This window comes from Rhincodon typus, chromosome 21 (assembly GCF_021869965.1).
Source record: "Rhincodon typus isolate 14 chromosome 21, sRhiTyp1.1, whole genome shotgun sequence".
NCBI classification, from domain to species: Eukaryota; Metazoa; Chordata; class Chondrichthyes; order Orectolobiformes; family Rhincodontidae; genus Rhincodon; species Rhincodon typus.
This window is the reverse complement of record NC_063352.1, coordinates 577983-592104: the sequence shown is the minus strand read 5'-3', so window position 1 is coordinate 592104 and position 14122 is coordinate 577983. Positions and strand designations below refer to the sequence as shown.

The following is a 14122-nucleotide window of genomic DNA, read 5'->3' as shown; positions in this document are numbered from 1 at the left end:
AGATATAGGACAGATGTCAGAGGTAGGTTCTTTACTCAGAGAGTAGTAAGGGCGTGGAATGCCCTGCCTGCAAAAATAGTAGACTCGCCAACTTTAAGGGCATTTAAATGGTCATTGGATAAACATATGGATGATAATGGAGTAGTTTAGGTTAGATGGGCTTCAGATTGTTGCGCCGACCTGTGAAACCATCGAGGGCCGAAGGGCCTGTACTGCGCTGTAATGTTCTATGTTCTAACATCACAAAGCATAATCTGTGCACACTGTACACCTGATCAAAGCATATAATTAAGATAAGAGAACATGTTCAGGTAACTACAGATATTGAGATCAAGGAAAACTGAAAAGGCCTTGTGTAACAATGTTAAGAGCAAGACAGAAAGGATGGGACCTGTTAAATACCATAGAGACAAAGGGGCAGTGTGTGGAGCCAGTGGATGTGCGCGAGGTCTTAAATGAATACTTCTCAGCTGTATTCACAGAGAAAGACATTGTAGCTGGTGATTTCAATTTGGGAAGGCGAGGTTCTGGAACATGTTAATACTAATAAGGTGGAGATGTTATATGTTTTAGAATGCATAAAGGTACATTTAGTCTCCAGGGCCCGAAAAAAATGCATTCCAGGCTGCTATGGGGGCAAGGAAGGAGATTGCTGGGGCCCTGGCAGAGATACTTAGTATGTCGCTGGCCACAGCTGAAGTGCCAGATGACTAGAGAATTGCTAATGTGGTTCCTTTGTTCAAGGCAGGCAGCAGGGATGGGCCAGGTAATTACAGACCAGTTAGTCTGATGTCAGTAGTAGGGAAATTATTGCAACAGACTCTGAAGGACAGGATTAAATCAACTCTTGGAAAGGCAGGGATTAATTGGGGATAGTCAGCAAGGATTTGTTATGGGGAGATCCTGTCTGACTAATTTAACTGAGTTTTTTGAGAACGTGGCTAAATATATTAATGAGGGCAGTACAGATGATGTGGTTTATGTGAACTTCAGTAAAGTTTTTGACAAGGTCCCTCATGGAAGGCTGGTCCAAAAAGGTAAGAGCTCATGAGATCCAAGGCAAGATGGCAAACTGGATCCAAAACTGGTGTGCAAATAAGAACCAAGAACAAGACAGCACAGGAACAGGCCCTTCGGCCCTCCAACCAGTGCTGACACATTTTGCCCTTCTGTACTAAAACTAAAACTAAAACACTAAGCCTGTCTTCATTTACAGGATCCTTATCCCTCTATTTCCTGTCTTTTCATGTATTTGTCAAATTCCTTCTTGACTGCTGCTGTGTCTGCTTCCACTACCTCTTCTGGCAGCGCATTCCAGGTACTCACCGTCCTTTGTGCAAAGGAGAAAGCTTACCTCGCACATCTCTCCAACTCCCCACACCTTGAACTTGTGTCCCCTAATAACTGACCCCTCCACCCTGGAAAAAAGCCTCATACTTTCCACTCTATTCTTGACAATCTTATAAAATTTCTACGGCAATCAGATCACCCCTCAAACTCCTGTGTTCCAGTGTAAACAAATCCAATTTAGAACAAAGAAAAGAAAGTTTCAGCAAAGGAACAAGCCCTTCGGCCCTCCAAGCCTGCACCGACATGCTGCCCATCACCATTAAAACACCCTACCCTTCCGGGGACCGTATCCCTCTATTCCCATCCTACTCATATTTGTCATGACGCCCTTTAAAAGTCACTGTAGTATCTGCTTCCACCACCTCCCCCGGCAGTGAGTTCCAGGCACCTATCACCCTCTGTGTTAAAAAAAAACTTGCCGCATACACCATCTTTAAACCTTGCCCCTCGCACCTTAAATCCATGGCCCCTGGTAACTGACTCTTCCACCCTGGGAAAAAGCTTCTGACTGCCCACTCTGTCCATGCCCTTCATTATCTTATAAGACCTCTGTCCAGGTTGCTCCTTAACCTCCGTCGTTCCAGTGAGAACAACCCGAGTTTCTCCAACCTCTCCTCATAGCTAATGCCCTCCATACCAGGCAACATCCTGGTAAATCTTTTCTGTACCCTCTCTAAAGCCACCACATCCTTCTGGTAGTGTGACGACCAGAATTGAACACAATATTCCAAATGTGGCCTAACTAAGCTGCAACATCACCTGCCAATTTTTAAACTCAACGTCCCGGCCGATGAAGGCAAGCATGCCGTACGCCTTGTTGACTACATTCTCCACCTGCGTTGCCACTTTCAGCGACCTGTACGCCCAGATCCTTCTGCCTATCAGTACTCTTAAGGCCATTTACTGTTTATTTTCAATCTGGCTTAGACTTTCCAAAATGCATTACTTCACATTTTTCTGGATTAAACTCCATTGGCTATCTCTATGCCCAAGACACCAACCGATCTATATCCAGCCAATCCTCGTCGCGATCCGCAATTCCACCAACCTTTGTGTCATCGGCAAACTTACCAAATCAGACCAGTTACATTCTCCTCCAAATCATTTATATATATTACAAACAGCAAAGGTCCCAACACTGATCTCCGAGGAACACCACTAGTCACAGCCCTCCATTCAGAAACACACCCTTCCACTGCTACCCTGTCTTCTATGACCAAGCCAGTTTTTTATCCATCTTGCAAGCTCACCTCTGACCCCGTGCAACTTTACCTTCTGTATCAGATAAACACCTTCACTTGAGGGCTGCTGTTATCCCTATCTGTGAATATCTTAAAACTCACGGTATCATGGTCACTACTCCCAAAATGCTCCCCCACTGAAACTTCATTCACCTGGCCAGGCTTATTTCCCAAAACCAGGCCCAGGATAATTCATTCCCTGCGTACTGTGTCAAGAAACCTTCCTGAATGGTCCTCATAAATTCTGTCCTATCCAAGCCCCTAGCACGAAGTAAGTCCCAGTAAATATAGGGGAAGGTAAAGTCACCCACCACAACAACCCCACTGTTTTTACATCTTTCCAAAATCTGTCTACATATTCGCTCCTCTATCTCCTGCTGGCTTTTGGGAGACCTGTAGTATACCCCAGCATTGTGATTTCACCTTTCCTATTCCTGGCTTCTACCCATACTGCCTTGCTGCATTTGTCCTCTGATGTATCCTCCCTCAGTACAGCTGAGAAATACTCCTTTACCGGTAATGCAACTCCCCCACCCCTTTTATCACACCTGAAGCATCTAAATCGTGGGACATTCAGCTGCCAGTCCTGTCCTGTCTTTCAGCCAAATCCCTGTAATCGCGATAATGTCTAGTTCCAAGTACTAACTAATGCTCTAAGTTCATCTACCTTGCCCATTATACTTCTCGCATTGAAACATACATTTCAGACCACCTCGCCTGCTCTTTTCAGTAGCATTGCTCTGCCTATTCTTGTTCTTCATCATGTTTGCCTTGGTTTCTACCTCTTTCTCAATTTCTGCATCTACTGCCCTACTCCTCTGGTTCATCATTCCCTGCTACACTAGTTTAAACCCTCCATAACCCTCCTCAAATAGGAGGCAAAGAATGATTGTGGAGGGTTGTTTTTGTGATTGGAAGCCTGTGACCAGCAGTGTACCACAGGGATCCATGCTGGGACCCTGCTATTATATACATTAAATGACTTGGATGTGAATATAGAAAATATAATTACTAAGTTTGCAGTTGATGCAAAAATTGGTGCTGTTGTTCATAAAGAGGTGGATGGTCTCAGGCTGCAGTCTGATATTGGTCAGCTGGTAAATTGGGCAGAGCAATAGCACATGGAATTTAATCCTGATAAGGGCGTTTAAGGATAAATCATATTTGGGGAGATGACGACCTAGTGGTATTACCGCTAGACTATTAATCCAGAGATCCTGGTAACGTGTCAGGAACCTGCATTTGAATCTTGTAATGGCAGATAGTGGAATTTGAATGAAATATCTGGAATCAGGAGTCTAATGATGACTATGAAACCGCTGTTGATTTTCAGAAAAAGGCTAATCTGATTCACTAATCTAAGTTAGGGAAGGAAACTACCATACTTACTTCATCTGACCTATAGTGACTCCAGAGATACAGCAATGTGCTTGACTTATCCCTAATTGCCCAACAGAAATTGAGTAATAAATACTAGCCTGGTCAGTGATACCCACAGCCAGTGAATGAATGAAAAAAAAGTGTGAAACAATACATCTTAGGAGGTCTAATAAGGGAACGGTATACACAAATGAATGGCAAGTCCCAAGGGACTACTAAGGAACAAAGAGACCTTGGTGTACAAGTCCTAGATCCTAGAAGGTGTCAGCACATGCAGACAGGATGACGAAAGTGGCATTGGGATGCTTGCCTTCATTAGCCAGGCCAAAGGAAATCTTGTTACAACTTTCTAAAACAAACATTTGTCAGGCCACAGATGGGATACTTTGAGCAGCTCGGGACACCATTCTATCAGAAGGATGTAATGCACCAGACAGGCTGCAGAGGAGATTCACCAGGATGTTGCCTGGGATGGGATGGAAAGTCTCAGCTATGAAAAGAGACTGGATAGGCTGGGTTTGTTTTCCCTGGAGCAGAGGAGGCTGAAGGGATCTGTTTGAGGTACACAAAACAGCGGTACAGACAGTAGATCATGAGAATCTTTTCCCCTTGGCACGAATGTCTCAGACCAGAGGGCAAAAGTTTAAAAGGTAACAAGTATCAGGTTTATGGGCGACTTGAGGAAACATTTTTCACCCAGAAGGTCGCAGAAATATCAAAACGTGCTGCCCGAGGGGATGGTGGAGGCAGATAGTCTCAGCATTTAAGCAGCATCTGGACAAGCACTTAAAATGCCAGGGTCTAGCAGGCCATGGACTACGTGCAAGCAAGTGGGACTAGTGTAGTTCAGTGTTTGTTGGTCAGCATAGAAACAGGCCCTTCTGCCCAACATGTCTATGTTGTATTACCAAACCTAAAAACAGTGTTAGCAACGATGACAAAATCTTTACATAAAGTAGAAAAGCAAGTCAAAACTTAAAATATATTAAAAACGAATAGCCAACACTGATTTCAAAAAGGAAAGTCATGCTTGAACCTTTTAAAGTCTTTCAAAAAAAAAAAAAGAAGGTAGACAAAGGTAATGCAAGCTTAACACATTTGGATTTTCAAAAGTCTTTGATAAAGGGATCACAGTGAATTTAATACTCAGGTCAAAGCATGTGGAGTCAGCAATATCTGTACCTAGCTTGGTACAGAAGAGAATCAAAGTTAAAAAAGTATTTACTCTGACAGCTAGAAGATAGAAGGTTGTGATTCCAAAATAATCATAGAACTGGGACCACAGCCATTCACATTTTACAATCAATAATTTTGGCTCAGGAATTACAATTTCAAAACGTATGGACCAAACTGGGAAACGTAGACAATGCACAGTAGTTCGTTTCTAGAGAGATAGCTTGAAAAACAGAACCTAAAAAAAAAGGAGTCACTGAATTGGAAATTTTAACTCTGTTTTCTTCCCACAGATGCTACCCGTCCTGCTGAGTTTCTCCAGCAATTCCAGTTTTTTCCCTCAGACCTCCAGCAATATGCAGTTCTTTAATATCACTTTACATATAAAGCTGAACTAATGAATTGTAGAATGAGCGCATAATTGAAAAATGAATTTCAATACATTCGAGTGTGCATACATCAGGGTAAAGTGGTATTTTTTTTGCTTCATTAATAAGAGTCTAAATAGGTTATAGCAGCAAAAGGATCTAAACATACAGATCGACAAATTAGTAAAGTAAACAAACAGGAGGCTGGAAGAATACAGCAAGCCAGAGGAAAGGTGACGTCAACATTTCCGGTATTACCCTTCTTCAGGGCTGGATATGGGGGTGGGTGGAGCAGCAGAATGGTGGTGATAGGTGGACACTGGTAGTAGGCACGACCTGGTTAGTTGATGGAAGGATGAACCCAGTTGGTAGCTGGAAGAGAGAGGGTCAGTAGGTGGAAAGGAAGGAAGGAAGGGAGGAGGTGGGGCTGGAAACAGGGGATGGGTGGGAAGGTTATTTGAAATTGGTGAACTCAAATGTTGAGTTCTCCAAGCTGTACGGTGGCCAGGCAGACGAAAAAGGTGTTGTTCCTCAAATTTGTGTTGTGAATCGTTGCGACACTGGAGGAGGCCGAGGATGGACATGTCGGAGGTGGAGTGTGAGGGGAGTGGGAGAGAGTCGAAATGGGTGACGACCAGGAAGTTAGGTTGGCCATTATGGGCCAGGCGAAGATGCTCAGCAAAATCAATTCTATGTCTGGTCTCACCCATATAGAGAAGAGCACAATCGGGAGCACCAGATGCAGTAGACTAGGTTGGAGGAGATGCAGATGAAGTTCTGTCTCACCTGAAAGGTCTGTTTAGGGCCCTGGAGGTGAGGGAGGTAGCGTGTAGGGAGGTGGTGTGTAGGCAGGCAGGTGTTGCATCTGTTACGATTAAGAGATGAAGACTAGATGTAGACTAGGTGACTGTTTTGCCAAGCATCTTCACCTGGTCCATAACGGTCAACCTAACCACCTGGTCACCGTCCATTTCAACTACCACCCCCCCACCCAACTCCCCCTCCGACATATCTGTCCTTGGCCACCTCCAGTGTAGCAGCGACTCAGAATACAAATTTGAGGAACAACACCTTATCTTACGCCTGGGCACCCTACAGACCGGAGGACTCAACATTTGAGTTCACCAATTTCAAACAACCTTCCCACCCAACCCCTGTCTTCCTTTCATTCCATTCCACCTACTAACCCTCCCTTCCAGCTACCAAATGGATCATCCCTCCCATCAACCAACCAAGCCAGACCTACTATCAGTGTCTACTCATCACTACAATTCCGCTACCAACCCCCCCCCCCCCCAAATCCAGTCCTGAAGAAGGGTAATACCCAAAACGTTGACTTCTCCTTTCCTCCAGATGCTGCCTGACTTGCTGTGTTCTTCCAGCCTCCTGTTTGTCTACCTTGGATTTCAGCACCTACAGTTTTTTTTGTCTCTAAACAAATTAGTAAAACTAATAATACGATGCTATAAATAAAGGAACTCAAGCACAGTAGTTATTTATAGATGGATAGTTTGACAAAAAAAACAGAAGAGATTTGTGAACCTTTTTATGGAATCTAGTAGACAACATTTCTTTAAGGTTGATCTGAGTAGACGTACAGGATATGTTTCCACATTTGGGAGATTCCATGGACTACATCTTATAAATAAGAAAATTGCTAATAAAAAGATGACCAGGAGGAACCTATCAAAGTGACAAAAACATGGAATGTACTGCTACAGCCAAATGTTTTTAAGGGAAGCAATTTTTTTTTTTTTTTTTTAAAAACCAAAATAAGAAAACGTCAAAATAGTAATCTGACAATGAACTAAGATACGCACCACTAGTTTTAATGGGCTTGCACTTTTGCCCAACGTCACATATTTCATTCAATATGATACTACAGGCACCAACATGAGAACTATCCTAGTACTGAAAACAGTCAAATCAATAAATTGAATGGAATGTAATCCTCCATTTCTATAAAAAGCTGTGGCAAAGTAATTAAAAAAAAACAAAGTGACAATGGGCTGCAATAGCACATTACCTAGCAATCATCTTTGAAATAGCACTGGAACAATGAATGACATAGTTGCCTTTCCAATCACGGAAAAGCATACAAGAGGGGAACAGAGTGCAAATGGGGCAGAAAATAACTGGAAGCTAGGTGTTGTTTTTTGCGGTGGGGACAGGGAAAGAGGCAGGCAAAAAATGAGAATGTATTACAAACATAAACTTAAGGGACTGTAAAATTCGTTAAACCTGAACACTATGACATTGAAATGCCAGAAATTTCAGCAAGATGCTGAACCTATTCATCAAGATTTGCAGAATGTGGAAAAGGTGAAATCCTGTTACCAATTTCCAGAAATCCTCTAATGGAAAATTAGGAAGTGTGCATTTGGTCCTTATTCATATCATTCTAAGCTGCTAAATGGATTTTCTATTCACTTAAAAGAAGTTAACAGCCTAGCTAACTGGTGGGTGCATGGAATGCACTGCCAACCATGGTAGTAGAGTCACATACATTAGGGACATTTAAGCGACTCTTGAATAGGCACATGGATGATAGTAAAATGAAGGTATGCAGGTTAGTTTGAACTTGGAGAAGGATAATAGGTCTCCAAAACATCGTGGGCTGAAGGGCCTGTACTGTGCTGTACTGTTCTATGTTCTAAGTTTTTATTATGCCTACTAAGTTTTTAAAGAAATGCTGCTGCTAAAATAATTAATGCAATCATATTAAAACAATACATATTAGAAAACTGTAATCAGTCAATGCACCTACAAAACGGATTTTTTTTGGAGAGTTTGGCAGAAGGTTAAGAGCATTATCCTGACCAGGATAAAAACCAGCTCATTACTCATGAATCACGTACTACAAGAAGCTGCACGCATAGCAATGTTGAAAGACGCCGCACAGTTCTGCGTAGAATGAATTCCAGGTTTGCAGAGTGAAGCACAAACTTTGTTTCATAGCGTAACAGCAAAACGTTTAATACATTCAAATTTCAAGAAAATTAAAGTGAACCTCTGGTGCTCTGTATGCAATGCATTGAAGAATCCAGTCTATAGCAGGAGAATATAGCGTAAGGTAGACGGGGATTTCTACCCGCTGCACAGCAAGCTGGTTCTGAACTGTTTCGCCATGAATCTGTATTGAATAAAATAATAGTTACCAATGAATTATAATGTTTGACTTTGTTAATTAACAAAACTATACAGTACATCTGAACTGTGTACCAATTCACCCAGGTTTTTCTAAAACACCCAAGTATTCATATCAGAGAGAATGCAACAAGCAACAATTCTTCAAAGATGGCCCCTTACAAAGGAGAAGGTACAGTAAAGACAGACAGCCCACATTAATTGTTCCACCTCACAGATAAAGACAGGTATCTGTACTACAGCCCCACAAGTCCTTGATGCCAATACCAGCCACCAGTTCAACATGAACTCTAATACCACCCACAGATGACCAGACTTTATAAATCCCAATGATGTTGCAGTTTACACCATTGATAACAGTACTGCAAAGTTCTGTAATTGACAGTGCAATTGGAAGGTGACAGAAAAAGGATAAAATAAAAACTTTTTCTCGGATAGGTTTAGAGAGATCACCACTGATTGGATCTTGAGGAGTTCAGCTAAGGATCTGGAACTGCAGCATTGTTCCAAAGATACATAGTGAATTGTGAAGCACACAGACAATTACCAAAAGGACAAATCAATCAAGCAAGTAGGCAGATTGACAATAACTCTTACATAGTGTAGAGATAGTAGGAACTGCTTATTCGGGACCCGAAACATCAGTTTTCCTGCTCCTGATGCTGCCTAGCCTGTGTTCCTCCAGCTCCACACTCTGTTATCCCTTATATAGTTTAAATGCCTGACAAATCTGCTGGAACTCTGACGAAATAACAAGCAAGTTAGACAAAGGAAAGGCAGTCGTCATGATCTACTTCGAATTCCAGAAGGCCTTTGACAAGGTGCCAAACAGGAGGCTGCCAAGTAAGATAAGAGCCCACAGTGTTATTGGCAAGTTACTGGCATAGATAAGGATAGGCCGACTGGCAGAAGGCAGAAAACAGGGATAAAGGGGTCTTTTTCAGTGCTGCGACCACCGCTATTCATGTCATACTTTCACAACCTGGACGAAGGAACTGAGGGCACTGTTGTGAAATTTGTAGATGAGATATATAGGAGGTGGGGAAGTAGCATTGAGGAAGCAGGGAGGCTCCTCGACTAGACAGAGTCATGAGGTGTTAAGGTGCTACTGGTTCACGGTTTTAAAAAAAAAGTTTTAGAATTGTCACTGATGGAAATGTCTCAGACAATAGTCTCAAGGGATAGGAGTCAAACTTTGGTGAATATGGTTGAGGCATGGATCACCCATAACTTAAGAATGTCAGAATAAACTCAAGGGGTTGAATGACAATCTGTTTTTATGTATTGTTGCCTGTTCTAGAATCAGTAGAAGAAAGACTATCTCCTTAAACTGGTCTCTTTAGATTCTCAATTTTGGCCAGTGCCAACTGTGCTTTTCAATAATATTATACAAAATTTACAAAAACACCACAGTATTTTGCAACTCCACTAATTGTAAAAGAACAGACTATATTGGACACCAAAATTAATCAGGAAGATTTGCTGCCACCAAGTGGCTAGTAAGTACAGCTATGTGTGCCCCATTCCACAATGTAGCTACCAGGAAATCTCTTTGCAATCCTCAGCTAAGGTTGCTTCTGAAGTGCTTCCTGCACTGTGGCTGCAGTGCAGAGTTTAACAAAGCTGATGTATGATATGTTTAAAACAGTCAAAAATAACTAGCAATTTTACTTCTGTCAAAATCAGGTCAAATCTATATATGAGGAACAAGTAAGATCAAATCTAGCACATTGTAAAGGATATTAAGGTTAGCAGGTCTCTTTGGGTTTTAAACTGTACTCAACATCCCATAGCAATACAGTGTCATTTCTTTTAAAGGCATTTTCAAACCAATTTCTAGTCAGAAAATACACACACAGATCTCCTGTGACTTAGCACAGAGAATATCAAAGCCTCAGGAAAGACGGGCGAGGGGATAATTGGACCAGTCTACACTAACGCAACTTACATATTATTTGATATTATAGCTTCCTGTGCTCAATCATATAACAAAAACAGCATTAAATTATTTTATCCTAATCGGACTGGCCTGCAAAAAAAAAAAAAACTGCAGCATCTCCACTAGGAGAACTCAAGGAGCGTAATTACGGAGACACAGGGGGACAGAGTTAGCTTTCAATCTAAATGACAGACATGAAAAAAAAAATCAACAGAATCAGGCAGACACAAAGTTTCTAACACATGACTAGTTAAGTTACTGCGCCAAGTTGTACACTTCATTTGAGTGGCTGCAATGGGAAAGGTTTAATTTTAGGTTTTGACTAGCAGTCACCAAGAACGTAAACTAGGTTATTCTGTGAAATGGTTCATTCTGACTGAAATATCTATGATTGATGCTGGCAAGAAGTTTTAAAGATCTGTGGCTGTAATGCAATTTGTACAGAGCTCAGGGGAAGTGCAAAAATAGAATAATTTCCTATACTGATTTCATACTTGTTTAAATGTGGAGAGGAAATCAAAAAAATTCTTATTCAAGTTGTCTTTCAAATGTGGTGCCACTTCCATTCCAACCTGTTGGAAAAAAAACGATAACATGTAATTTATGAAAAAGATGAAGCATGTCTCAATTAACAAGAAAATGCCAGGTGACAAAATCTGAGAGGTTGAAAAGAATATTGCAACTTACCTTGCAAAGATATGCTCTAGCATAGACAGCAACCAATGGATCACCAATCCCTCTTATCATAGAGGTCAACCGAGGGAGAGTCTCAGAGATCCCACTTTTAAAAAAAATTGCATATCACACTTTAAGGATGTATTCACCTTCATCTTACATAGACATTCAAACCAAATTATTTGAAAAACCTCAGCATATACCTCCAAACTTGTCTGACAATTTAGTCTTACACAAGATTGTGGCTTGGAAGTATTTAAAATACAATAAAGAGCATAGACATTCCAGCATACTTACGTTTTAGAAAGGAATGTATTACATTTTAATATAGCCACCTCCACATAACTGAATTAACTCAAGGCAAATAAATTTTCACTTTAATGTAAAACACAAAACTATTAGCTTGAAAAATAACATCAAAGACCAACAATATTTGCACATAATTCAATCATTTGATCATAAGGGGTTAGTGAGGCTTAGAATTAAGAATATAAAGTAATAGCAATATACAAATACTGCAGTATTCGCCACTGCAGAGACACTGACAAAATACTATTATATTTAGGGTTGCCTAACTTTGGTAAGGGATGTGTCTGCAGGCTTGATCGCCTCTTTCTCCAGTCTTCCTCTCTCCTTGTCTACATCCCATTCTTCTAATCCCTGTTCCCCAATCTTCCTTATCTGCATGAAGCCTATTCCACAGAGTCGTCCTCTTCCCCCATATAAATCTCAACACCTGACCCCCATTATGCAGTACCAACTGGCATGCCCTGACCACCCATTCCCCAGTCTTCTTTTCTCCACCCAGAAGGTACTACATCAGTCTCCTGTTACTTCACCCCCAGTTCCTACTTTGCAGTGTCTCTTCCCCCACCAACCATCCTGAGCTAGGGGTTCTGCTACTGATCTGAAGAAAAAGTCTAACTGTCAAATGCAACATTGGTGCAACTGGTCTTCTACACTTTAAAATTGAAATGAATGTTCTGATCATCTCCGAGTGTTACCAATTTACTATTGATTTTCTCCCCCCCCCCCCGCCATTGCTAAGCCATAGGCTTGGAATTCCAGGAGATTCCTGGCTGATTGGAAAGTTTAATTAAATTGGTACGGTTTTCTCAATGTATTGACTAAAATAAAAAAAACCCTTATATACACTCCTTACTCCCGTTAAAAAAAAGCTCAATCAGCAAGTAACTTTAATTTCTACGCAGCTCAAGCTAGTCAAAAATGTAACTTGTGTAAGGATACAATCTGGAAATCAGCTCCCTGATTGAAGCAATCTTGAAGAACCAGTTCAAACAAGTTTCTTTTGCGGTTTCATTCACTTCATCTGGACCAAAATTATCTGTATTAAAAGTACAAGATGTACGATACTGAAAAGACTTATGACCACGTTAAGTAAAACAAGAGCACAATCAGATGTATAAAACATGTGTGCCCAACAATTGCTCGAGGTTACACGCAAAATCCCCCTTAGGAAATCACTGCTGCAGGTATAATTATCTACATTAAACGTAAAACTAAGATATCTGTTTCCTACAACACTGATAAAATTTTTCAATCCTATGATGTTCACTTCAAAACACCTAATATTGTTTACTGGCTTTAAAATTTCTTGAAGGTTAAAGTTTCATTATTATAGTTACCTGGTACAGGGATCCCAGGAAGGGAAACACGACTACTTGCACACATGGATAAAATCCGCTCGTACACTAGTTTACCTGTAATCAAATTATTTAATTATATCTATCTCTTACACAAATTCTTAACAGATCATGGTTGAAATTACAGGTCAGAATGCCAAATGCCTAAAAGGTCATAGATTCAGATTCAACAGAAGTAAAGATATACCTGGAAAGGCACAGAGCAAAACATTTGGTTTATAAAGGCTGTCAATTGGTCCAGACACACAGAGGACACAGAATAGGGATAAAGAATGTGCTGTCTCATTTTTAGGATGTGGAATGTGCCAAGTGGTGTTCCTCAGGTCTGTTTTGGGGCTTTGTCTTTTCTTCATGTACATAAACTTGAATGTAAGAATGCAGCTAAACACTGAAGTGAATGGGTTGCACAAAATTCAGAAGCAGTGCAGACTATATAGAGTGGAAGCAAGAAATTACAAAGGGACACAAAGACTGGGTGATTAGGCAAAGCAATGGAAAATTGACTTGAAGGTACACGGCGCAGATACATAGTAAATTCGCAAGGTTAATGAAGTGACCTTAACTTCAAAGCAGCTGGACCACATCGGATACTTCAGTTGTACAGGCATATTGAGATGCATATCTGGAACATAGTGCCCATTTCTGTACACAAAAACAAAGCCCAAATCCAGGCTCAAAACCAAACGCAACATCAGAAAGAAGAGAAAAATGACTTCCCGGAGGAGGCACTGAGGTCTCACTCTAGCCCATCCTCGATACCTGCTTTTTTTTTTTCTCCCCCCTTTATTCATTCACGGGATAAGGGTGTCACTGGCGAGGCAGCATCCTTAATTACCCAGAGGGCAGTTAAGAGTCAACCACATTGCTGTGGGGCTGGAGTCACACGTAGGCCAAAACAGGTAAGGATGACAGCTTCCTTCCCTAAAGGACATTAGTGAGCCAGATGGGTTTTTCCAACAATCAACAATGGAATCACAGTCATCATTAGACTCTTAATTCCAGATATTTATTGAATTCAAATCCCACCATCTGCTGTGGCGGGATTCGAACCTGAGTCCCCAAAACGTTTTCTGGGTCTCTGGATTAACAGTCCAGCAATAATGCCACTAGGCCATTGCCTCCCCATGGAGTCTTGCTTCAGAGTCCATAAGTTATCATTGATCTGAAGCCAAAAATCACTTGGCA

General features: G+C 41.3%; 1 protein-coding gene across 1 annotated transcript in view; it reads right to left on the bottom strand.

Moving 5' to 3' along the window:
- The window catches only part of vps35l (VPS35 endosomal protein sorting factor like), a 74980-nt gene extending 63433 nt beyond the window's left edge, over window positions 1–11547 (bottom strand). Inside the window, exons 1-3 of the mRNA XM_048609369.1 lie at window positions 11286–11547; window positions 11093–11170; window positions 8523–8645 (exon numbers count right to left, since the gene is read on the bottom strand). Of these exons, the coding sequence (XP_048465326.1) occupies window positions 8523–8645; window positions 11093–11170; window positions 11286–11345 (261 nt within the window). The 5' untranslated portion in view covers window positions 11346–11547. The remainder of the gene's footprint in view (window positions 1–8522; window positions 8646–11092; window positions 11171–11285) is intronic.
- Window positions 11548–14122: the final 2575 nt, after the last annotated feature.